The following is a 24,254-nucleotide window of genomic DNA, read 5'->3' as shown; positions in this document are numbered from 1 at the left end:
CCACTGACTAGTTGGATGCCCTTGGGCACATCACTTGCTCGCTCACTGCCTCAGCTTGCCCACCTATAAAATGGGATCATTTACTAGTTAATAATGATGCATTTGGAGCTTTATGGGGACCAAGCTCTAAGGGCTTTACAAAGGCAGGGTGGGATTAGCTACCCTCACTGTGCATGCCCTGAGAGGCACAGAGGGGTGAAGTGACTTACCCAAGATCACCGAGCAAATCTGCATCACAGCCCAGAACAGAACCCAGGCGTCCTGGCTCCCAGACCTCAGAGGGGTGGTGAATGAGTTTAATTAGAGGCTGAGCAGCATGTTGGAGTTGAACAGGGCCGTGACGCAGGCCCCCTCCCTGGACTGACGCCCGGGTGCTCTCCCTGTCCCCCCCCCCCCCCACAGCTCAGTCCTCGCTAATGGCATCGCCGCAGACGGAGGAGTTCTTTGATCTCATCGCCAGCTCCCAGAGCCGGCGGCTGGATGACCAGCGTGCCAGTGTGGGCAGCCTGCCCGGCCTCCGCATCACTCACAACAACCTGGGGCACCTGCGCATGGAGGGGGATGCCCAGGAGCCAGGGGATGAGTTCTTCAACATGCTTATGAAGTGCCAGGTAGGCAGCTTGCTCTTCTGTACTGACCCCAGGGCCTGAGATGCCGCTTGGCCCAGGACAGCGCCAGGGGGCAGGGCAGTGCCAGCTTTCCTGCCACTCCTAGGGCTACCCCTGGGGCCCATCCTGAACAGGACACAGCACTGTATGAACATGGGGCAAGACCGGCAAAGGGCCCAGTGAGCTCTTTGTGGGGCCGCGTTTGTGCCTCCAGAACGGAAGAGCAGGTGCCAGTCAAGGTCTTGTGCTGCTCTTCGATTGGCACCTGCAGTTAGGTAGGCCAAGGTGCAGGGCCCACGCCTGTCCAGTGAGTGCACTGTGCCCAGGCTTTGCCTGCAAACTGGGAGGAAGCAGGGCCTGAGAGGCTGGTCCATTACAGCAGGGCTCGTGCCAAACCCTGTGAAAAGCCCTTCTCTCCCCCCCGGGCTCAGGGCCACCGTTTCCAGGGTGGGATTCTTCTGCCCTTTCTTGCCACCTCCTCGTGGCAACCGCATTTGCCTATAGCCAGCTGCAGGGAGCTCGCTGTCCCCCCAGCAGGACAAAGCCAGCTGTCACTGAATCCCCTGGTCCCTGCGCTCGGGGGCAACTGTTTCTAATGCCTGTTTCTCCTCCCCTCCCCTCGGCCGTGCCAGTCATCCCGGATAGACGACCAGCGCTGCGCTCCGCCGGACACAGTCCCCCGTGGCCCCACCATGCCCGATGAAGACTTCTTCAGCCTCATCCAGCGTGTCCAGGCCAAGCGTATGGACGAGCAGAGGGTGGATCTGGCTTCGGCCCAGGAGGAGCAGCAGAGGCGACCCACCTCCAGCTAAGAACTGGGGTTTGCTTTGCGGAAAGCAGCGTCTGTTTAAAAACTGAGCCCGGCGGTTCCACAGCAGGCAGTCCCAGTGAGGAGTAGCCCTACTCAGTGAAGGGGGGGGTGTGGAGGGGGAGGGGGCGTTTCCTACTGCTTTGGGGGTTTTGTCTTTCTTTGGAGTTGGGGCCAGGCAGGTTCACAAACTAGGGACAGTTTTTCTATATGGCTTTTTATACAAACAAGGACTCTTCTACGGCTGAACAGAGCTGGGAGGAACTGCTCACGCACGGCTGGGCGCCAGGTAAGTAGACTGAGACAACCGGTGAATTGGCTGCTGCAGTTCCCCCGCCAGCGGTGCCTGCGAGCGTCTGCACCTCCCTGCCGAGCTCTGTGTGGAAGGGGCGTCCAGCTGGGCTGAGATGCAACCGTGGAGAAGCTGAAGGCAGCCAGCGGTGTGTAACCCTGAGCCCTGGCTGCAGCCCTGGGGAGACCATGGTCCCCTGTTCCGTAAGGTATTTTATTTCTGCAACACATGGGTTAACGGGGAGCCTCTCTTTTCTGTGGACTCCTCCCTCCCCGCTTACCGTCAGGCTAGGAGATGTTTGGAGCTGTCCTCACCAGCCTACCAAGGTGACAGCCGCAGCCATTGGAACTGGGGTCCTGCCCTGCAGGGCCAAGCTTGGCTTTTTCCCACAGGGCTGAGCAAGCCCGCTTCAGCTGCTGTGCGCATGTGGGGCTGCCACTACTCATGGCAATGCCCCCCCCCCCCCACAAAAGCAGCAGTATCAAGGAGGTTGCCTATAACTTATCTCCACAGCCAGCACATTCATGGCCCAGGGAGATCCTCTGGTGCCATGCTGGCTGTGTTGTTACAAGGGGAGCAGGGAACTCTGGAGTGGATCCTGTGATCATGAACCAAGAGGTCCCCAGTATACTTAGCACTAACCCCTGCCAGCTGTTGGCCTGTGTGACAGTGCGCCTGGGTGTTTGTGTCACAACTGGCATTGCTGGCAGCAAACCCCATCAAGATCCACTGGAGACCCGTCAGGTTGAACCAGAGCCACAGGATCAAAAGCTTGGTTTGCTGCGTGTTGTGAAGCTGGTAGCTCACGCCCCAGGGCTGTCAATCGGGCACCGTTCATCCTAGGAATACAGGTGCCCCATGTTTTTAAAGGAAAGCTGTTAGTCTGTCCAGTGTGAATCTAGCTTAGAGCACTTCCCCCATGCATGGGGCTTCATAACGCTCCTCCTTTCTCTTGCAGTAGTAGCTAGAGGCCTCCAGCCTGGTAGGCACAGGAGCACACAGGGAATGGGCCAACTTTAGTGTGGATTTGTCACTTTCAAATACGTTGAAAAACAACCCTCCTGCCTCACATAGAATGGGGCTAGCTGCTCTCAAGTTTAGCTGAACAGAGGTGCCCCTTTGCACTGCCACGCTAGCTGGGACTGGCAGGGCTGCATCAGTCCTCCGGTGGGCCTTCCAGCTGCTGCTCATCTTCCCCCAAGTCCATTCCTGGGTCTAGCGCTGAGTTCCTGTTGCCCGTGTCTCTCTCAGGAGTGGCCTTCATAGAAAATTTCCAGAAGCAAGAAATTCAGCCAGGCCGCACTTAGCCCAGCTGAACGGATGCTGGGGAGAGACCCCTGGGCCCTAACGTGTAGATGTCCTAGGTGTGAGCAGGTACAATTCACCCCTGAGTACTGCTGGAGGGATCAACCAATGCAAGGACTGGTTCGGGGCACCATCAGTCCCTTCATTGTATTCGGTAAGAGAGGCCACCTCGCCGGGCTCCTGCTGTTACGACAACATGCCCAGCAGTGGACTCATGCCCGTGCTGTGCTTGGCCCGGCCACAAACTGGAATCTGACCAATCAGCTTGCAGAAGCGTGATGTATTTACCATATACTTGAATGTATGAGCTTATTTATTTTTTACATGTACATGTGCATTTGCTAATGTCATTTTAAGAGGGAATTTTAACCCATCAGGTACTTTGTTTTTTCCTTAAAAATAATAATCTGCCAAATGAATTAATATATAGAAATGCTTGGGGGAGGAGGGGTTGTGCTTAATAAACATTTGTGATCCAAACTTCCAGGCCAAGAGTAACTTTCTACTGCTTCCCTAGAACACAGCAGCCCCTTGTCTGGGCTGAGGACTCCTAGCCCAGGAGAGAGAAGGCAGGAAGCAAGGCCTTTGGGTGTTGTTTTTTTGGAGAACTCCACCAGCAGTGCAAGCAAAGCCCTGTCTGGGGAAAGTGCACATGCTAAAGTTTAAGCAGGTGGTTACGAGCTTCCCGGGTCTCTGTTTGCATTGACTGCCCAATGCTTTGACTAACAGCCAGTGGTGCAGGGCTTTTGGGGAACAGTAACTAGCTCTCCTAGCCAACGATGACAGGCCCGTGACTGTTTTCCATCTCCAAACAATTGCTTGAACTGTCTGTCCTACAGGGCAGTCACAGAGAGGCAGGCTGCAATGGAACAGAGTTCCAAAGCCTAGAAGCAGCCCCCTCCCCAAAAGGAGGCCTCGCTCATCCCTTAGGGTACCGAGAGCCCAGTCCCCACCCAAGCTGTGCACACGCCTGCTGGGGGCAGTGGTGTCCAGGTACACTGAACTGCTTTCACACACAGCTGCTCCAGGGCCCCAGCCTCTCTCCCTTCGGGCATGCACCCCGGCAGACTCGCTTTCAGAAGTCAAGAGCCATGCCAGTTAGAGTTCTGACCCCTGCCTGAAGCGATGGCCTTTGAATCCTCTCCAGGGAGACAGGAATTGCAAGGGTGGCCACAGATTCCCCAGGCCCAGCACAGCTGTTTGACTCTTCACAGCTGCCTTCTCACACTAGCTTTAGGTTGGCCATTTGCTTGCCATTGCACTCTGTATTTGCTTGCTGGTAGCAATACCGTATCGATAACCTGCTGAATAGCAGGGACCCCCTAGGTGCCAGTGCAGTCAGGGCTGGACATTGTGCTGCCCTGGGTACGGCCAACAAAGTCAGTGGCCTGCCAAGGTGAACGTTGATCTTAGCCTCCCCACGCACGTGCTGTCCTTCAGCTTTCACTATAAAGCAGGCGCCATTTGCCTGTGGAGCTGAGAGCAGCCCCCGCAGCTGAGCTGGCAAACTGCGTTCTGCAACCCACGCTCCAGCCCCCAGGAGCGCTGGGGCAGCCCCGCGCGCGCTGCTAACGCGGAGGATGGAGGCTGCTGGGGAGGGCAAGATGCAGAGACACAAAGCAGAGGCTCGGTAAGTAGGCTAAGGACAAACCTTGCAGCTGGCCCCCAGGTACGGACCAACACAGGAGAGAACTTCAGAAGGATGGGACTCTCCAAGCAGAGAGGAACATCGCACGTGGAGGCTGCAGGCAAGGCCCAGCCCTTTGGAAGGGGGGGAAGTGGGGTCAGATGCCAGATGTTTTCACTGCCTCCTGCCCTCTGGTAGGCAACAGTGAAGAGGTTTGGGATCCTGCAGGAGGGACAGCTGCAGGTCTGCACTGTCATCACACCAGCACCTTCTCTTGCCAGGCCAAGGGGGAACCAAATGCTTAACCCTGCGCAGGCTCCTGCTACAGAGTCAGACTGCAGCGGGGCTGGCCCAGGGAGTGGAGGGGATTTATGGTTAGCATTCTGCACCAGCAGACAGGAGCCCTAGGATTGACTCCCAGCCTTTCACTCCCCTGCCCTGGCTGGGAAGGTGGCACCCTCACACACCTCGGGCTGAGCGAAGGGCAGAGCCTGGAGCTAGCAGGCTGGAGCTGGGCTACAAGTGTGAGCAGTGGGGTTCAGGCAAGTCCACCAGAAACGCTAAGGGGAGGTGAAGGGGGAAAACTCAGAAAGGATGTTACCGGCTGTCAGGTCTCAACACCTCCTGCCAGCTGGGATGGGAGCCTCGATTCTCGGGTGGGCAGTGGGCCCCTTACAGCACCTAGGGAATAGAAGTCACCCAATGTGAGCATTTCCTGAGGAGAATGGCCATGTAAGGGGTGCCCAGGGGCCAGCCCCCTGCCAGATTGCTATGCAATCAACAGCCTCCCCTTTGCCCCATGCACTGGGAGGAAATCCTGGTACTTTAAAGTCACTTTCTCCATGGCACATGTTACCCTTCCTCAGTTTCAGAGCAGCACACTGAGGGTTAAGGGGTCTGGCAGAGAAAGGGCTGAGGGTGGCACCACTTGGGGATAAGGGGAGACAGGCTGTAAACCATCAACCTGCATTTACAGCAGGTTCAGAATAGTAGCAGGATGGACAGCACAAGAAATGCGACTGCTTCTGGGGAGGAGGACAGCAGCTGATTGGCACCATGCATCAGACCAGAAAAGTTTTGGACAAGAGCAGCAGGGTAAACATCTACTCCAACAAGAAGTGCCAGGGGCTCTCTGTGGTGCAGACATGGTGGTGGCACATGCACAGTGGGGAAATGGCTTGCAATACCATTTGTATATCTCAGGAGGAGGAAAGGTGCCAGCAGCCTGGCTGGGATTTGAACCTGTAATCTCAGAGAGCCTCTGGAGCCCAGGTTACATCCCCAGCAGAGGAGTTATGTTGTGGTACATCTATGTACTCGCACCCTAGGCCTGCTGTTGGAACAGCCAGGGAAGTATTTGGCTGAGCTCTCTGGCCTGTCCTGCTTTGCTAAGATCACTTCCCACCATCCTGGCCCAGCCCCAGCTTCCGGCTGTCATCCTGTGCAGGAGACGTGTCTCACCCCAGCTCCCTGCACACACCTGCTCTCCTCTGTCTGTCCATTGCTCCACCCCAGCTGAAGGGGCAGGGGGGATTCTAGATCATTCCAAGGCTCTCTTCCCCTCACGGTTGCCCGGGGAGGTGCCCCTCCGCTTTGGCCTAACATTTGCTCAAGAGCTACCATGGGTCACAGCCCTTCCTGAGACCCCGCCTGGCCCAGGGGGGTGGGAGTGTTACACCTCTCCTCCTAGGAGCCCCCCAGGAAATCCCCCTCCCCTCACCCCGCTCTCCCCATTGCTGTCATGCAATTCCAAAGCCAACGCAAGGCCTGGACTGTCCCCAAACTCACCTGCAACACAGCCACCAAGAAACTGGCCCCCCCGGGTTAATGGATCCTGGAACAGCGCCGTTGCTTGCCCCCATCAGGATCAAAGGAGGCTGCAGCTCTTGGCCTTTCCATAGTTCCTCTGCTCCCTGCATCTGCTGACGGGCTGAACACATCCCGGAGTCTGGACCAAGAAGCTGAGAGCGAGCCAGAGACTGGACCAGGGGTGAAGGCTGCGCAGGGTGGGCCGGATCCCTCAAGTAGCCAAGTCCCTGTGGATGCTGCTGCTCAGTCTAAGGGGTGGGAGAGAAGATGTCCATCAGTCTGCAGGGAAAGTTGCACAGGGTACCCGCAAAGTCAAGGCAGGTGCACGCCGCTCGCCCCCATAAGCATCTCCTTAAGCCTTGCAGTCTGGCAGGCCTTGGAATCAATCAGCACTGATAGAGCATCAGTTCAGCCTCCTCACTTGAAGGGCTCTGCCATGGTGACACCTTCGGGACGAGCCACGTGTTACAGGAGGGCTGGGCAATGGTTAGTATCAATCCCATGTTCTTACATAGCACGTTCCACCACCCACAGATCTCAAAGCACTTCTCAACCTACCTGTGGTCGTGCTTTGCACGTGGAAATATGGCCCCAACCTTCACAAAGCACCTTCCTTCCCCAGAGCATGGCACTCTTCACAGGCTAGCAGGGATCGCTCCCAACACCGGGGAAGGCAGCCGGCAGCTATTGAACAGCACATGGCTGCAGGGGGACAGTGTCTACGTGGCAGGCAGGGGGAGTTCCTGGGAGGCAGGACACAGTTACCCAGAGCACTAGGGCTAACACTTGTCCTGCTAGAGGTCTCACTGGGAGCCACAGATGGCCAGGCCAGTGGGTTTATGTTTACAAGAGGCCTGTGCTCTGGTTGCTAAAATGACCGGGGCATTCCTAGCACTGGTTCCTGGATTGGCTAACCCCACGTAAATTGCCCCTCTCTAAAGCATTTGGGATACTGGGCCAAATCCCCAGTTGGAGTAAGTCAACACTGTCCCATTGATTTTGATGGAGCTGCGCTGATTTACAGCAGCTGAGGATATGGCCCATGGCTGGTGATGTTTTACCGGACGTATTACCTAAGCTATGTGCAGTAGGGGACTGGAGAGGGCGAGAGAAGCTGATGGAGCAGCAGCCAGTGCAGGAGAGAACGTGCCAGCTGGCCTTCTGGTACAAGGTGATTCTCCCCCCCAGTGCCAGGCGGTGCTGAGACAATGCTAGAGACAAGCGTGGCCTGCGGTGGGGGGCAGGGGTCCAGAGCCTGCCAGGGAGCCGGAAAGGAAGATCATTGCCAAGGTCACCAGGCTATCACAGCAGTGGGTCACTCCAGGGTGATGCAGCCTAGTGGTTGGGGCAGAGCATTGGAAGCTGGGATTCCTGGCTTTTTATTCCCGGTTCCTTAAGCTTTCTGTTAGTCAGGCCTCTGTTAGAGATAATGGGGAGGAACTTGGACAAAACGATGTATGGGACTCTGGCTTCCATTCCAGTTAGTGCCCACAGACTCCCTGTGTGATGCTGGGCAAGTCACTTTGTCACTCTGTGCCTCAGTTTCCCATTACATGGGGGTAAAAGCACTTCCTTCTTTGTCTCTCTTTTTATATAATAAGCTCTTCAGTGTAGAGATTAGAAAGAGGACAGCGATCAATTATTCTCCACATTAAGGAAGGTAGGACAGGACACAATGGGCTCAATCTGCATCAAGTGAGATTTAGATTAGAGATCAGGAAAAACTTTCTACCTACAAGGGCAGTTCAACTCAGGAACTGCTTCCCAGGGAGGTGGTGGAATCGCCATCATAGGAGGTTTTTACGGACAGGCTGGGCAAACCCTTGTCAGGGATGGTCTAGGGTTACTTGGTCCTGGCTCAGCACAGGCTGGCCCAGAGATGAGCCAGCAGGGATCACTGATCATCTAGTCCGGCCTCTGTACAACACTGATGACCTCGTGAGGTCCCTTCCATTGCTAGGATTCCATGAGGGCAGACAGACGAGCTGCTCCAGCAGCAACTCACCAGCCCCTAGGGCTTGGGCTGAGACTGGACACCGTGCACCACGTATGGGCAGAGGGGGCTCTCCATGGAGCTGCAGGTTCAAGCACTGGGCGAGGCTCCCGCATGCTGCCTGCACTGCGACCTCTCGCTCCAGGGCTCCTAGCCACCAGCTACTGCCAGCCCCAAGCAGCTGTGTGTGAGCAGGAAGGAAAGCAGCCCCCCAGGGAGAGTTGCATTCAACAGCCCTCAGGATGCCCTTCCTCCCTGCACGGTCACAGAGTCCACCCCAAACAAGCCCTTCTACTCACGCCGGTTCCAGAGGTGGGTGGCTCGCCAGCTGAGGATGGCCCATGGACCGAGGCTGAAGGCAGCTCCTGGGAACCAGCTGTGGAGGGGGAAGCCAACGATGGTGCCTGACTGGGTTGCGCTCTCTCCCCAGCAACAGAACCCTTCTTGTTCGGCTTGGGATTCTCCTACAGGGCGGGACGGGAAGTCAGGAGGTTAATGGAGCAGAAGGGGAGAAGATACGGCAACAGAACACACAATGAGCCGGCTCCTCTGGTCTGTGTTTGGGGTGCCACAACCCAGGCTGAACATGGCTCCCGATAACCCCTTTTACACAGCCTCCCTCCTGTCATGGCTTTGACCTCAGACGCCCACCCTGCAGCCACTAGCCCGCCACACTGGGATCAGGGCTGTTTGCTCAGCCTCTCTGTGTAGGACTGTCTGATAGTCCCCGGGAGCTCCACACCCTCAAAACAGGCGGTCTCCCCAGCGTCTGCCAGGGGGGCCAGCTGGGGTGACCGCTGGCTAGGCCCACATGCTGCAGAAGGCTGATGCCATTCAAAGTTAGAACGGAGGCTGCAAAGGTCACGTTGATAAAAGCAGGGGAATCCCAGAGATGTGCCTAATCCATTCAGCTGGGCCAAACAGCCCACATGATGCTAGGGACTCTGAGCAGAGAGAAAAGGATCCATCCAGAGAGTTCTTGCTCTCCAAGGCCGAGACACCCCACCTGGCACAGCAACAAGGAAATACGTAGCATGGGCCAATCCTGTTCTCACCCACAGGGGCACGGCAGTCACCAGGGCACTTCAGAGGGCACGAGCGCAACTGAGCCATGGCGGGCAGGATGCCTTTAGAAGTCACCCAGTCCCACCGTGCAGGAGAGCTGGGGCTCACGCCTTGCCCTGGGACTGGTGGGAGTCGGTAGGAGGGAGAAAGCAGCACTCGGCATTAGGATGGCGGGTCATGACCTCCTCCTGGTCAGCCAAGGACCAGCCTTGACTGGTTCCTCTCGAAGGCTGATGAGGGGCAGGGTGAGGAAGTTTAAAACAGAGGGAAAAGGGGCTGGTCGGGGATTGTTATTTCAGGCAGTTTGGAGACAGGTGCCAAGGTTCAGCCAGTTCTGAGGAGCGACTCAGTGGGACCTGGGCTATTTCCCATGCGCTGTTGTTTCAGCGCTGAGGCCGGACACTTCCCTCCCCTCTCCTCAGGGCCCTCACCCTGTTCTTGCTCCAGCCATTGACCATCATCAGGCTGAAAAGTCTCTCAGGCCCCCCATACATTGCAGTCCTGTATTTTCTTAGCAGGGCTCAGGTGGGGCTTTTCCCTTTTCCTGACTGTTTGGAGGGTTTCATTGCCTTGGCCGGTTGGTCCCACACAGATGACACAGCACCAGCAAACAGGAGATCCAGACCTTATAATCATCGACGCCAAGAGAATCTCCAGCAGCTCCATTGAGCCTTTTAAACTTCTTCGTTGGCCTTTGCTATTATAGGAGGGCAGCGGCATGGGCACACATCGTGTTTCCAAATAAACCCCGAGTTTTGCTCTGTGCTTATTCATAAAGTCCAAAGCCAGCAGGGATCACTGTGATCATCTAGTCCGGCCTCTGTACAACACAGACCACAGAACGTCCCCACAACAATTCCAGCATGACCCTTGGTAGGTTTCTCCAATGGTTAGTTACTCTCCCTGCTAAAAATTTACCCACCTTACTCCCAGTCTGAATTTGTCTAGCTTCAACTTCCAGCCATTGGATCGTGTTAGACCTTCTTCTGCTAGAGCAAAGAGCCCATCGTCAAATGTTTTCTTCCCCTGTCGGTACTTACAGATGGTGATCAAGTCACCCCATAACCTTCTCTTTGTTAAACTAAATAGATTGAGCTTCTCGAGTCTATCACTAGTTCTTTTACTCAGTCTGTTCTCTGAACCCTCTCCAATTGATCAGCATCCTTCTCCATTTGTGGACCCCAAACTGGACCCAGGATTCCAGCAGCGGTCTTACCAGTGCCAAATACAGAGGTAAAATAACTTCTGCTCCCACTCAAGATTCCCCTGGTTATATGTCTCAGAATCACATTAGCTGTTTTGGCCACAGCATTGCATGGGGAGCTCACGTTCAGCTGATTATCCACCATGACCCCCCAAATCTTTGTCAGAGTCACTGCTTCCCAGGCTAGAGACCCCCTCCTGCAAGTGTGGCCAATATTCTTTATTCCTAGATGTATATGTTTACATTTAGTTGTACTAAAAGGGCCTATTGTTTGCAAGGGACCAGTTTACCAAGAGATCCGGATCACTCAGTATTCATGACATGTCCTCTTCAGGATTTACCACTCCCCAAGTCTGTGTGTCATCAGCCAACTTTATCAGCAAAGATATTGTGTTTCCAGCACATTGTCCAAAGGTAAGGGGCTCAGGATATCCCCGGGAGGATGAGGAGCACATGTTTAGATATGGAGGCATGATGTCCATGGGCAAAAGGGTGCACAACCTGTGCCTACAGTTATGCAGTAAGTTGCCACCACTGTGCACACAACTGGATAGGTGTCTGAATTCCCTTCTGTGCATGCCCATTATGGTAACGTTCCCGCACATGAAGCTGGCAGACCTGTGGCATTATGGCAGACCAGTGCGATCACCAGAGGGACACAGCACATGCTCACAACTCACCTGAGGGCATCAGCATTTCAGCTAGGACTCGGCGGGCCTCTAACTGGCCCATTAATGCTCGATCCCTCCAGTGCTGCAGCAGCCGGCTGTAGGTGTGGGCCATCTGAGAAGGAGCCAAAGGAGACAGCACAGAGGAAACCTGTATGCTATATGGTACAGTCCATATACATGCCAGGCCGCCTGATCCACCCCCATCAGAGTGAAAACAGGCTGGACACACACCTCTCAGGCATGTGGAGCAAGAAGAGGACACTAACACATCGGGCCAGTGCCCAGTGCAGTCTAGGGAAAGGAAGAGAGCCCTGGAGACTGGATGGTTTTATTTTAAATATTTGAGTGAGGAAAACTGAGGCACAAACAGATTAAGTGACTTGCCCAGAGTCTCACAGTGAATCAGAGGCAGAGACAGGATTAGAACCCAGGAGCTCTGGCTTTTAGTCCCCCTAGCTCTAGCCCTCACGGCCTCCCCAGGATCCTTTGGCAGAGAGGCGTTGGTATGCCAGATGTTCATTTTTTTTTATATCTGACTGACTTGCTCTGAAGACTTGATGTGCCCCACCGCTACTGCGAGCCTGGCATCCCCGACACCCCCGTCCCCGCAGTGTGGGGACACCTGGAGTATTTACTGCAGTGCAGTTGTCCGCACAGCACTTCTCTTTGCCAAGTTCTGCAATGGGCTTGAGGAGCCCCAGAGCTCCTTTCCCCTTCTTCCGCTCAGCTCTGGGGAGCTTCTGTAGGGAACACCAGGCTTTCACTAGCAACCGCCCTGGGGTGTAACTCCGCCCCGCCCCCACTGCCCAGAACACACTCCGTCCCCATCTCTAGGCTGGTTAGCACCACACTCTCCCACACAACCCCATCCTTGGAGCAGGGAAGGGGGAACATTCATATGTCAACTTACCTGGCTGCTAGTTTTGAGTTTCTCATGCAGGAGTATCCCAGAATCCTTTGCGTGGCTCTCTCGCATAGTTTCAGCTCTTCACGCAACATCCTCCGGCTCTTCAGGACAAAGTCCTCAAAGACTAGGGACCTCCGCTGGCCGCTTCCCAGCCCAACAGCTCTCCTCCTTGAGGAAATCAACAGGACAGTGTTGTTCCCTTGGCTCAGGGCCTCAGCGCGCTGCATGGAATCAGGGTGCCTAGCCCCCATTTCGCTACTGGAGAAAGGCAGGGGAAAGCACTTGCCCCAAACAAATTATACACTGAATTCATACCGGTGCTGGGAAAAGAACCCAGGAATCCCAAGGCCCAGTCCCCTGCTCTAACCACTGGACAACATAGCCACTCAAAAACCAGCTGGGCTTGCTGCTAACCAGTACCACCCCATGGGTCTGCAGAGGCCCTGGGAGCCTATGGACACCCGAGACAATAGCATGTCATCGCCCCAAATCCCTTCCCTGTAGGTCTCCCTCTGGACTGAAAGTGATCAGTCGTCACCCTAAACTCTGTTCTTGTCCATGATTATCGGCATTTCCCACGAGTCAGCTGGGCCAGAGCCCCGGCAGCAACACATTGGAGGACACCCTGATGGAGAATCCTGCCTGGGGAAGGCTCTGCCCACACGCACGACCCCTCAGCTAGGGGATGTGCTGCTTACACCGCGGATGCTCCATTACTCCCTAGGGGTTTCACCCCACCCCACTCCTTGCCTCCTGGGCTCCCCGGCTTGCCCTGTCGCTGCAGAACTTCACGGCTTTCAGTTGCTTGGATTCCTGCAGCAACCTCAAGAACTCGAAGGCTCGCGTACGGCTCTCGCTCTCGCCCAGCCCTGCCACGGGAGCAGCATGTCAGCACATCAGGGAGTCGGACATGGAACCGCATGTGGATGGGGGGGCTCTACAAAGAGTGGTGCCCTGCTACGAGGAGCTGCTGAGCCCTCCGGGAAGGGGAGGCCCATGGGATTGGATCCGAGAGGCTGGGATTGACGGGGCAGACATTTCAGCTCTAGCTGACAGCGCCCACAGGACCCAGCCTTCCTCCCTCCTTGCATTACACTAATGCTGGGGACTATTTTTTATGGCTCACTTGGTGGCACCCTCACTGTGTGTGCCACCAGGTCATGGGTTCGAATCCCACCCTAGGGTGTAAGCCAATAGCTCAAAGCAGACACTGGCAGTGATGGAGTGAGATGCCACCTTTTGGGAGTTACAGCCAGTGCCCTCTCTGCCCCTCTTGGGGGGCGGGGGCGGGCAGGTGAACGTGTGAGCTGCTTTTCGAGAAGCACATGGACTAAGCCATGCATCTCGGTCAATCTTCCTGATAGCATTCAGGCACCATCGTGGTGGTCCACAAACGTTTCCCGTACTTAGTAGGTGGAAGTTTTAAACAACCTGACTCCCTGGGACCTCAGGTTGATATTCTGGCTGGGATGACCCAGCCCTTCCCCTCTTTCTGAGCCAGATGAAGAGAGGCCTGTACAGTTCTCAACATGTGGGGCTTTCCACGATGACCTTAGAACAAAGGTCCAGTCAGCTGTAGAGGGACACCACGCTCATGGCAGTTTTCAAAGGGTACGAGTATGTCCCGGTGTTCTTGCCAACATGTCCCGTTCCTGTCACTAACATGTTCTACACTTGCTGGTTGCCACCCTCCACCCCAGCAATGGCTGCATTTCAGTAGTGCACTAAGTACAGAGCTCTGGGATGAACGGCACTACGTTATATTACTCTAGGTCCATCTCCATCCACCTGGGGCTTTGAGATAATTCTGGAGGCAGAGGCAAGGTTTCCTGGTGTAGGCAGGACAGCAGAGCTTGCTCCCATCTTGGTCCCCGAGCAGCTCCACCATGGACCGTCCAAACGCCTGCAGCTGCTCTTCATGCCGCTTCCTCTCGTCCGGCCCAGGATCCTTCACAGGGTTCGGAGTGCTCCGAGGCCTGCTAAGTGTCAGACCTAGGGGAGATAGCCCCGCCCCTGGAGGAGTTACAGCCAATGGTTATTACAGATAGCGAAGGACAAGCTGTAATATTTTGCGTTTTCACACGTACGCGCAGAGCTCCTACACAACAAGGGCCTGATCGCAGCAGTAGCACCTAGAGACGGTACGTCGCTCCCAACCGCCCCAGCTACTGCACCTCCCCTTCGCTGCTAAAAACCCACAAAGACACTTCGGTGATACCAGTTACCACCACACCACTGACATTCTCCATGTCACTCTTGGGCTAGCCACCATGACTATACTCCTGGGACAGTAACCAAGCAGAGACAATACTGGGATCGGAGTGAAGGGCTTGGGGGACTGTTCGCAGGGAAAGGTCACTCTGCACACGTTGCAGCTGCTGGATCTCATACGGGTGGCAGTTGATAAAGGCAAAGGCTGATGACCCCACTGGGACTGCGGGGACATGATGTTCAAAGATGACCAGACATCACACGGGGGGGGGCCTGGCCAGCACTCACCTGCTCACATCTAACCAGAGAATAGACTTTGGGAGAGGATCATAAGGGCCTGATCCTCTTCCTATTACAGGGAATTTTGCCACTGATTTTCAGTGGGAGCAGGATTGGGCCCTACATACAGACTGGCTGTATGGGGCCAAGATACCCAACACATCACACACAACGCATTGGCTGGATGGCTCAATATATGCATGAATTTTGTTTCCCCAGCAGGGGGCAGGATTGCAGCATCCTTTGAACAAGAGGGAGAGACAGATAGTGAACATAAGGTAGGGCCATCAGGTGATGCCCAGCTCAACCCCGCACAGACCACAGGAGAGAGCTTTCCCTCACCGCATGCATTGCAAAGTGTCAGCACCTGGCCTGGCCTGGCTTCCCGTTTGTGGCGCGGAGAAGGCAGAGAGCTAGAGGTCTTCAGCTGGTTGCCTCTGCGGCCGGGGTCGATGGTGTAAGGAGAGCTGCAGAGGTCACAGCAGAATCCGCGTCCTTTCCCGGAATCTGGAATGACACCTACATGCTGAGCACGAGAAGGGAACGGCATCTCCAGACACCGCAACCAACTAGCCACCTGCCACGTTTCCCCACCGGACCTAGCCCTGGAGTAGCGCACCCACTTCCTACCTCCTCACATGGGCCACCGAACAGCAGTGTCTTGACTCTATTATACAGGGTATCAAGGCTCCCTGGGATCTGAATGTGACCCAAGAGGAAATGGACTGAGATCTCTTAGCGGGAGAGGCAGAAAGCAACCTTGCAAAGTGTATTTGCCATGGTGCTGAAAAGCCTTTGTGGGGTCTAGGAACACAGGAGTCACCAGATTGTATCAGATCCAGGCTCGATCTGGTCCAGCATCAGCCACCGCTTAGACGCTTCAGAAGACAGTGCAAGAAACTTTGCCTGTCTAGCATAATTCATACAATGCTGCTTTGCCACCCTTTCCACCCGCTATCCCCAAGTCTACTTACCCAAGCCAGCTGCTCCTTTAACCCACCTTGTCTGCCCTGGCCCGGCTGCGTGATCCCCCCTGCTCACTTTTCTCCCTTTTGCCACAATTTCCACTTCAGGAGAAAAGTTTCTTTTCTTCCTCACTCTCCTGCTCCTTTGGCCGACAGCCGGGTGCTGGGTGGCTCCTAGACACAGCACATATTATTTATCTATTGTCTCCTTCAGATAATATCAGAGCTGGACCCACAGGACAAAGTCCAAAGAGAAATTCACAGTCCCCTGAAGTCGGGAAGTGTTTGTTCGGACCTATGGATCTGGCTGAGGCTTGGCTCATACTTGGCATTTCATAACTATAAAGTATGATGTGACGCCTGAGAACAGTCTTGGAAAGTCAGTCAGTCAGTCAATGTTCTACCTAATTTTTGGAAAGGGGAAACTGAGGCACGGAATAGGAGAAAATGACTTAGCCAAAGTCCCAGAGGGATTTAGTAGCAGAGTGAAGATGAGAATTCAGGAACTCCTGGGTCCCTGCTTTGTGCTCAGACAACAGATATAGCCTGTACAAACCCTGAACGCATCTCCTTGTGTTGCATGGACATAACTAATGACATCTTTGTGATTGTGTCTTAGATGAACAGAGCCATCTGTTGAGAATTTCTCTTAGGACAAATAGTCCTCTGAGAAAGTGAGTGAATAATTGACTCTCTTGCTGTGTGTGAACATGGAACCTAGCACAATAGGCCCTGTACAGACTTACAGTAAGGGACAGCCCCCGGGAGCTCCCAATCTAAAGAGAGGAGGCAGACAAAGGTCTGAAGGAGATACAGAGGGGTGAAGCGACTGGCCTGTGGTTACAAAGTCAGTGACAGAGCGGGAATTAGAACCCAGGTCACGTGAGTCCCAGTCCAGTGCCCTATCCTCTAGACTGCACGGCCTCTTCATGTGTAAGCACAGGACTTAAAAATCCTTCAATTTACTCCCAGCAAACCCTCCTCTATTAGTCACAGATTGCCCAAGTGCACACAACCCCCTCCCAACCCGATGTTTTTAATATTTTCCAGTATTTTCTGATGAAGAGCACGTTTCGTGTGTGCGTGGCCTGAGGGTTTGGTGCCATCGAGTCCCTAGGGACTAGAGTCTGTACACAGTTTGCTGCAAATTTTACAGAAGCAGCGGTTAGCTGAACTCCACGTGGCCACACTGACCCCTGCAGGCTTGTCAGGACTCTGCTGGCTGCAAGCTGCTCTTTGGAGTTCCATTGGCGGCGCGGCTACTGCTTTTCAGGGCTCTGCATTCAGTCTAGTCTGCTTTTGTACTGAACATAAACAGCAGCACCATCAACCCCCCGGCCCTGGTATCTATTAACCCTGTGAAATCTGGCAGGTCAAGTAAATGAGAACAGAATAATTATTTAGATTGGAAGCTCTTTGAGAGCAGAGACCATCTGTTTGTTCTGTGTTTGTACAGCGCCTAGCACCCTGGGGTCCTGGTCCAGAATTCACTGTAGACAAAGGAGATTTTGCTCCCCCAAGCTGCAATTTGTAATATAAAATGGAAAAAATAACATGGCCTTCCTGGCCTGTAAACATCAAACAAGGCTGACAAAGAAGGAAACAAGGAGCTCCAGTCCAGAATCTGATTGTTTATTCATTATTGGTATCACGGTAGTGCCTAGAGGCTCTCCATTTGTGCTGGGTGCTGTACAAACAAGAGACAGTTCTTGGCTCAGAGACTTTACAGATCTCAGGGCTCATCTGTCCATGAGCAATTCCGGAGTAAGAGTGCCTGTCTCCAAATTAGTTTAATCCACTTTGGAAGTGGATTAAGATAAACCAGAAAAAGGTACTGATTCCAGAATAAGAACATTCACACTGGGAGCTATTCCGGACTAGCTATTCCATTTTCAGTTCACACCCTGCCTTATTCTGGAATAACTTTTGTGTGTACATAAGCCCTACAAAGATAAAACAGCAAAGCGTGGGAGAAAGGCGGGGTTCTACTTCTATAAACAGGGAACAGAGACTCAGACAAAGTGATTGCCCCCCCCCGCCCCTGCCCCAGGTCACAATGGGAATCTGAGGCAGAGTTGGGATCTCAACCCCTCTCTCTCAGCTCCCAGCCCAGTGCCTTAGCCACAGCACTCGCCTGCTGCTCTTCCATGTGAGAGGCCAGCCTTTGGGGCTGAACCCTATGCCAAGTGCCCCTGTGAAACCAGCTGGAGCCGAGTAAATTCTAGAGCGACCGTGGAGCCTCAAAACCCAGGAACCCCCCCACACCTCGGCTGGCACGGGCCCAGCTCAGCTCAGCCCCAGCAGCCCCTGGCCTTCTGCAGATCCAGAGGCAGGGCCAGCCAGGCTATGAACAAACCCTCAAGGCTACTAAGGGCAGCAGCCTCCCAAAAAACTACAATGCCCAGGAGTCTCGGCAGCCCCTTCCTCCCTGCTCTAGTAAGGAGAAAATGGAGTGAATGGGGCATTGAGGGGCAGGCTGGTTCCCCTCTGGCAAGGGGCTTTGCACCTACCTCAGCCATCTCAGCCCAGCCCCTGCTGTGCAAGGGGGCAGCAGCCTGGCTCCTGGCTCTTTGTGCCTCCTCCCTCCTGGCCACCTAGCACAGACCCTCAGAAGCTGCAAATTCTCCCAGCTCAGACTCTGCCTTCCCTGCTGAAAGGGGGCCGGGCAGAGCCAGTGTTAAAGGGGCAGGTGCAAAACTCCAGGGGAGTGAACAACTGACACAAACACAGACAACTGAGCCACTCATTCACCCTGCAGGCGGTAACAGAATTCAAAGGGGCCTGCTCAGGTGCACAAGGATTAATCCGTTAAGCGTTGGAGCCGCAATTAGTAAACCAGCATTTAATGACTACATTGAATTAAACATCCAGCCTTTTAAACCACTCTGAACATTGAAACATGCTCTGGAAGTGCCAAGAGTTGTTACCGATTTAAAAATCACATTGTTTTAGTGAGGACGTGTTGCCTAGTGGTTAGACAGGCTCTCAGGCGCACTGCCTCACTGCATGACTTTGGGCCGCTCTCTCCTATAACAAAATGCAGATAACTGTTTCCTTTGCCCTCTATGAAGCGGGTTAGTTTATCTCTTATGATTCAAAGTGCCAAGTATTATTCATATAAGGGATGGGGGGGAAAACAGAGGGATAAAAGCAAAATATACAATAGCAATAGAAATTCCAATTTAGACTTTTCAGCAGTTTTGCTTCAGACAACAGTGGATTTGTTTCCCAATTAGACTTCTCCATCATGCAGATAAATACATCCCTTTCCAGGGTGCTCTTAAAATAGGTCATTCAAATCCAATCCAATCCATGGACAGCATGGAAGACCCTACAGAAACATTGCTGTGGATCTTGCAGGAGCGAGCCCCTTTGAGCAGGGACCACCTTTCTGTTCTGTGTTTGTACAGCGTCTAGCACAGTGGAGTCTTGGACTGTGGCTAAATAATAATAAACAACTTGTGGCCTGATTTTCAGAGGTGTTTATCCCCCATTGGTTGTGAATCCTCGGTGGCTCTCCAGCCTTCTCCCCCTTGTTCATTGCTACCTTAGGTTAACAGTATCATTTAAACAGCGCGTTCCCTATGTCACTCCCTTGCCAAATGGCCCATTGAGTAGTGTAATCCCATTGTCCTTAATTAGCATATAAATGGACAGGTAAGAGAGACTTCTTAAAGATAAGTTTGCAAATTCATGATTACCAAGACAGCACCAAGCTCGCAGTGCTTAAGGAGAGGTATATATATTATTACATTCATTTCTAAAGCATCTGTCACAATGGAATCTCAGCACTTTTACCATGCTGAGAGACAGGGAGGTGGGAATAAGCTCCTAGGAGGACAGTGCTAGCCTGTTTCCACAATTTCTAATGGGATGTGTCTACTGGGTAGAGCAAGGGGCTGGAATATAGGACCTCCGACCCCTAGTTATTATTTGTATAGTGGTAGACCTCACAGGGTTCATTCAAGCACTGGGGCTGCCTTGTGCTAGGCGCTGCACAAACACACGACAGCACCGTCCTCCTTAGAGAGCTGCCCTTGTAAATTGCAGCCCTGTGGGAGTCTTGCTTCAGCGGAGCTATCTAACGAGTCTAGGCTTATCTGTAAGCACGAAGACATTCCTAGCCTTCCACCCAGAGCTGTTCGGTGGCTAAATTAACATTTCTAAAGTACTATGAGAGCTTCAGATGAATGACACTGAGTTCATGAATATATGTGAGGTGCTCACATACTCTGGCAAGGCCATATAAGAACCTAAAGAGACAGATATTCAAGCGCAGATAAGGACCGGGTTCTCTTTATTACACTTCAGCAAGAAAGGCCACTACACCTCAGGGACTAGTCCGTTTTCTTCCCCCCTCTCCAAGAATAAAGGGTGTCAATCTGTCTTTCCCAAAGACAATCTAATGGGACCATTCTGCTGCAAGACGCATCACTGAAATCACATCCTGCTAGCCTTTTAGTTTTTATTGTGGTTGATTTTAACATCGCATAATAAAATTAATAAGCACCTCAATAGTGTTTGGCAAGTTGCTCTAGGAACACTCTTCAGACTTAGCACTCATCTTCTCAGCACTTTACAAACTTTAATTAATCCTCAGAACACCCCTATGAGGAACGGAATTAGATTTCCTAATCCCCATTTTGCACCACGGGACAACTGAGGTAGAAAGGTGAAGTGATTTGCCCAACACCATGTAGCAACTGTGGCAGAGCCCAAATTAGAACTCAGGAGCACTTGGGCACCAGCCCAGCATTCAAGACATGCCCAGGGCAGCACAGGAAAGCAGTGCGTGCTGCTGATGGATTATGAAAGGATGAAAGTTTGTGCATGACCTGGAGAGGTTGTGTCCAGGACACTGCAACTACTTTCTGGCTACCTCCATCATGCCTGGTGTAAACCACAATGGAGATCTTAGCTGTGGCTGACTAAACACCATCCCTCTAGCTTGTATGTGCACACACTCATCCTGCCAGAAGGCCCTGGTGCAGAACTGAGGTAGAGTAACTGCAGTTCTAGTACCTGTAAAGCAGAAACCTCTGGTTTGTCACTCACCCATTTGATGGCTCTTGTGGCTGGAATGGAGATGAAGGAAGACAGAGTAGGGGTCTCCAGCCTGACTGCAGCAGCCCCTTGGCAGGAAGGGTGCCAAATCCTTCTCAGATAATTACAGCCAAACAACCCATGCCATGGGTTGCACTTTCCATTCAAAAAAGTGCCTTCTACAGACCAAACTTTCATCCTCAGAGGAATCAGACCCCAAGTACCAGCCACCTCTGGCAGATGATTTATCAAGCTGCCCAAAGTTAATAGTGGATGCAATAAAGAAACCAAGGTGGGGAAATAAGAGGCAGAACAGCCACCCCACTAAGCAGCAGAGAGGTCTGGGGGCATACTTCCCTGCTACAGAATCTCACTGGCTACGCAAGCTCCAATTCCGTTAAGAGCCCAGCTCCTCAGCTGGTATGAGTCAATCTCTCTCCATTCAGCCATGCTGATTTATACCATCTGAGGAACTAACCTTAATTTATGCAGATAGCAGATGAGAACAGCAAAACACTGCTAAAACTCACTAATTTAGTGCTTTCCCCCTCTGGGCCCAAACAAGTTAACGAAGACCTGCTGGTTCCAGGCTTGGAACAAGAGAACAAAACAGGATTCCTAGTGTCATTTAAGAAATAAGGCTGGTTTTAAAATCACCACTACACGCTATAGTGAGAACATGAAGATTCTAGCTGTAAAAAACAACTCTCATGTGACTGGTCAAAGATGAAGCTGCACAGTACAAAGACAGGAATAAACCAGAGGCCAAGGCTTCCTTGATCTTGAATTTATTTAAAAAAAAACAACAACACAAAGTTGAAAGGGGGAGAGAAATGGCAAAGTCTTTCTCTGCCAAGTGCAGAGCAGAGGGAACTCTGTTGATCAGGTTGTTCCCTTGCCTCCAGACTCCGAGGACCTTCCCCCACCTTCTCCCTCTGTGTGGTGGTTTTGCGACTCTGTCTCTGCAGTCCTCTCCAGAAGCAGTTCCAAGGCATCCTCGCCAACCACACGTCTCACTTTCTCCCCTTTGGCTGCTAGGATTTCCTCAATGTTCCTGAATTACAAGTTAAAAAACACTAGTAACATTACAAAGGTGCCCATGAGACTAGATGTTAGATTTTGCAGCTGAGACTTAGGGGCTCTCAGCTGCATTCTGTTTTCACCATTAGCAGGGATTCAAGTTCTGAAGATAAATATAACATTTCCTCCTGGCATCCGCTGAAGTGAGCTGTAGTTCACGAAAGCTTATGCTCAAATAAATTTGTTAGTCTCTAAGGTGCCACAAGTACTCCTTTTCTTTTTGCAAATACAGACTAACTCGGCTGCTACTCTGAAACCTCCTAGCAGAGTTAGTCCAGGTGACTGTGGAGAATCTGGGATTACAGGCCTTTAGGGGCTACTTTCACCCAATATAATCACTAATTTGGCAACTATAGTTAAAACAGAGGTAGGATTTTCAAAGGAGTAGAAGGGAGTTAGAAGCCTTTGAAATTCAACAGGATTTGAGCTCCTGGCTCCTTTGAACATGCTAGCCAGAGACCAGCAATGATTTAATAAGATCTGATAGAGAACAAAAGAATATCACATCCAGCAATAAGATTGCAACTAGCAACAGTGATATCTGTGCAACATGCACTTTCTAACTGTTTTGGCTACATCCCACTTAGTGGGCCTTATTTGGGCGATTCCATTATTTATACCACCCATCTGCAACGGGTCAGAAAACTTGGCCATGGGAGTGGAAGTTACATGTTTACATGCTTCAGAAAGTTGGCTGTATCAGAGATTATCCCCCGCAATAACTCTCCTGAGCATTTAAACCACCACTTTCAAAGCCTATAAGAAACAGAAGTCCAGTGTACCAGTTAAACAGGACTGGGATATATTTTGATGGCCTTTCAGGGGGGAGAAGGGGGAAGAGTTGCTGTCACTGACACACTTACCTTTTCCCCTCCAAATCTGAAAACCATCCCAGGTTATCTGCTATGACGTGATGATTCTTGCAACCAGGACACTTTACTATCACGACGCCGTTATGATACGCTAGTTTGGAAATCGTTTTTGCTGACCGCGTTTTGCAGACCTAAAAAGTAAACAAAGTTTATTTCATGACCAAGATGCTTACATTTTATATGTTTATTTTGTAAAAAGGCACAACTCTATTACAACCCAACAAAACCAGAGACACAGTTTATCTCAGTAAAAAGGACTTGTTTTCCCCCATCCATAACATTCCTTCAACTAAAGTGGTCATGCAGCCCCACAATATGATCCTACCCAGTTGTATGCTCCCTTCCTATGCCATTTGAACTTGGGCCAATGGAAAGAACACAGTCTCAAATGCATTCTCATTTCTGAGACTTACTGATCTTTCCTTACCCTCTTGCTGAAAGACTAATTAAAAAACCACAGTGGTTTGCATTCCTAAACGTAAACTAGAATACAAATCAGTTTCTCAAGCCTGATATTCTTGGTTGTTTAGGTACCATGGATTATACTGGTTTGTGTCTTTAAACCTCAGGAAAGACCAGCTCCTGTGTATTTAAGTTTATTTTGGATATGATTTAAAGGTTTGAATTCTACTATGAAAGCAAATAATCAAAACATTATTATGAACTAAAACCACCCCGATGCGGATTAAAAAATATTCACCCAAAATGTGACATCTCACGTGTTAGCTTTTAGTAAGACAGTCAGGGGCGTAAATGAAACACACGCACTTTATTAATACTAAAAGAAGAGTTGAAAGGGGGAAGCAGTTTTTAGTGGGCACTAGCCTTAGTCGCCTTCCCTTTGGCAATAGGGGCTGCGGGGCTACAAAACATGCTTTGAGGGGGCTTAAGAGCCCCCTCATTTGCAAGCATGCAGCAACTCCCAGCCCCAAAACAACACAGGTGCCCCCCAAAAGATAACAGCGAGTCCTCAGCCCTCAACCACTGGGGTACCCCACGCACCCAACTCCCAGGGCCCCCCATCCCCCCAGGGCCCCCCCACCTGGCAGGTGTACACCAGCCGGTAGTGCGTGGCCTCCACCCGCCCCACGGCGCCGCCCGGCCCGGGGGCGCTGCAGAGCCGGCGAGGCCGGGCGGGCTCCGGGCAGCAGGGGCGCGGCCCCGGGGCGGCCCGAGCCCTGGGACGGGGCGGCGGGGCCCATCGCCCCACAGACCCCAGCCGGGCCCCGAGCCTCCGCCCGGCCCGCAGCATCCCGCCCGCTCCGGCTGCCGGATGGGGCGGCCGCCGAGGCCCCGGCCGCCATCTTAGGTGTGGGCAGCGAGCCTGGCTCCCCGCCCCCGCTGGGCCCGGGATGTGGGGGCCCTCGTGCACCCAATCCACGGGGGTACTGCGGGGGGGTCCCCACGCACGGGGCTACGGGGGGAGCCCGTCCTGCCCCTCTCCGGGCTACTGGGGGGGGGCGGGCTCTTCTCTCTGCAAAATCAGAAGTAGGGCCCCTCCCCAACATCCCCGAG

At 52.8% G+C, this 24,254-nt stretch overlaps 3 protein-coding genes across 8 annotated transcripts in view; 1 reads left to right on the top strand and 2 right to left on the bottom strand.

Annotated features, from left to right (window-relative positions):
• GPSM1 (G protein signaling modulator 1) overlaps window positions 1–3,493 on the top strand; it is a 145,595-nt gene extending 142,102 nt beyond the window's left edge. Inside the window, 2 exon segments of the mRNA XM_038374448.2 lie at window positions 403–611; window positions 1,241–3,493. Of these exon segments, the coding sequence (XP_038230376.2) occupies window positions 403–611; window positions 1,241–1,420 (389 nt within the window). The 3' untranslated portion in view covers window positions 1,421–3,493.
• Window positions 3,341–19,102, bottom strand: LOC119844114. Of its 6 annotated transcripts, XR_006276133.1 has the most exons (11): window positions 18,255–19,102; window positions 15,780–15,918; window positions 15,122–15,286; window positions 14,078–14,281; window positions 12,293–13,305; window positions 12,018–12,122; window positions 11,392–11,494; window positions 8,742–8,906; window positions 7,523–7,704; window positions 6,444–6,697; window positions 3,341–5,321 (listed from the first exon to the last, which is right to left on the bottom strand). XR_006276133.1 is itself a non-coding variant. In XM_043499155.1 (6 exons), the coding sequence occupies exons 1-4, from the start codon at window positions 15,327–15,329 to the stop codon at window positions 12,984–12,986; spliced, it is 687 nt and encodes a 228-aa protein (XP_043355090.1). In that variant the 5' UTR covers window positions 15,330–15,773; the 3' UTR covers window positions 10,220–10,493; window positions 11,392–11,494; window positions 12,293–12,983. The 6 variants fall into 6 exon arrangements, 2 of the variants coding, with proteins under 2 accessions (XP_043355090.1, XP_043355089.1); XR_006276130.1 differs by lacking the exon at window positions 12,018–12,122 and having other exon boundaries at window positions 18,255–19,099; XR_006276132.1 differs by lacking the exon at window positions 12,018–12,122 and having other exon boundaries at window positions 12,293–13,158; window positions 18,255–19,098.
• A 2,457-nt stretch (window positions 19,103–21,559) lies between these two features.
• Window positions 21,560–24,034, bottom strand: DNLZ (DNL-type zinc finger). The gene is made up of 3 exons (XM_038374126.2): window positions 23,782–24,034; window positions 22,731–22,870; window positions 21,560–21,841 (listed from the first exon to the last, which is right to left on the bottom strand). The coding sequence occupies exons 1-3, from the start codon at window positions 23,989–23,991 to the stop codon at window positions 21,670–21,672; spliced, it is 522 nt and encodes a 173-aa protein (XP_038230054.1). The 5' UTR covers window positions 23,992–24,034; the 3' UTR covers window positions 21,560–21,669.
• Window positions 24,035–24,254: the final 220 nt, after the last annotated feature.

The sequence above is a fragment of the Dermochelys coriacea genome, chromosome 16, assembly GCF_009764565.3.
Source record: "Dermochelys coriacea isolate rDerCor1 chromosome 16, rDerCor1.pri.v4, whole genome shotgun sequence".
NCBI lineage: Eukaryota > Metazoa > Chordata > Testudines > Dermochelyidae > Dermochelys > Dermochelys coriacea.
The sequence above is the reverse complement of the archived record's forward strand: the minus strand, read 5'-3'. Positions and strand labels throughout refer to the sequence as shown.

Excerpts from the sequence above, each read along its gene's own strand:
- LOC119844114 (XM_043499154.1), bottom strand. The coding sequence starts at position 15,329 with ATGCCGTTCCCTTCTCGTGCTCAGCATGTAGGTGTCATTCCAGATTCC. Across the intron at positions 13,306-14,077 it reads GAATTATCTCAAAGCCCCAG|CCTCTCGGATCCAATCCCAT; the intron begins GTGGATGGAGAT and ends CGTCAATCCCAG. Across the intron at positions 13,217-13,263 it reads GCCTCCCCTTCCCGGAGGGC|TCCACATGCGGTTCCATGTC; the intron begins TCAGCAGCTCCT and ends AGAGCCCCCCCA.
- DNLZ (XM_038374126.2), bottom strand. The coding sequence starts at position 23,991 with ATGCTGCGGGCCGGGCGGAGGCTCGGGGCCCGGCTGGGGTCTGTGGGG. Across the intron at positions 22,871-23,781 it reads GGCTGGTGTACACCTGCCAG|GTCTGCAAAACGCGGTCAGC; the intron begins GTGGGGGGGCCC and ends TTTACTTTTTAG. Across the intron at positions 21,842-22,730 it reads TCAGATTTGGAGGGGAAAAG|GAACATTGAGGAAATCCTAG; the intron begins GTAAGTGTGTCA and ends CTTGTAATTCAG.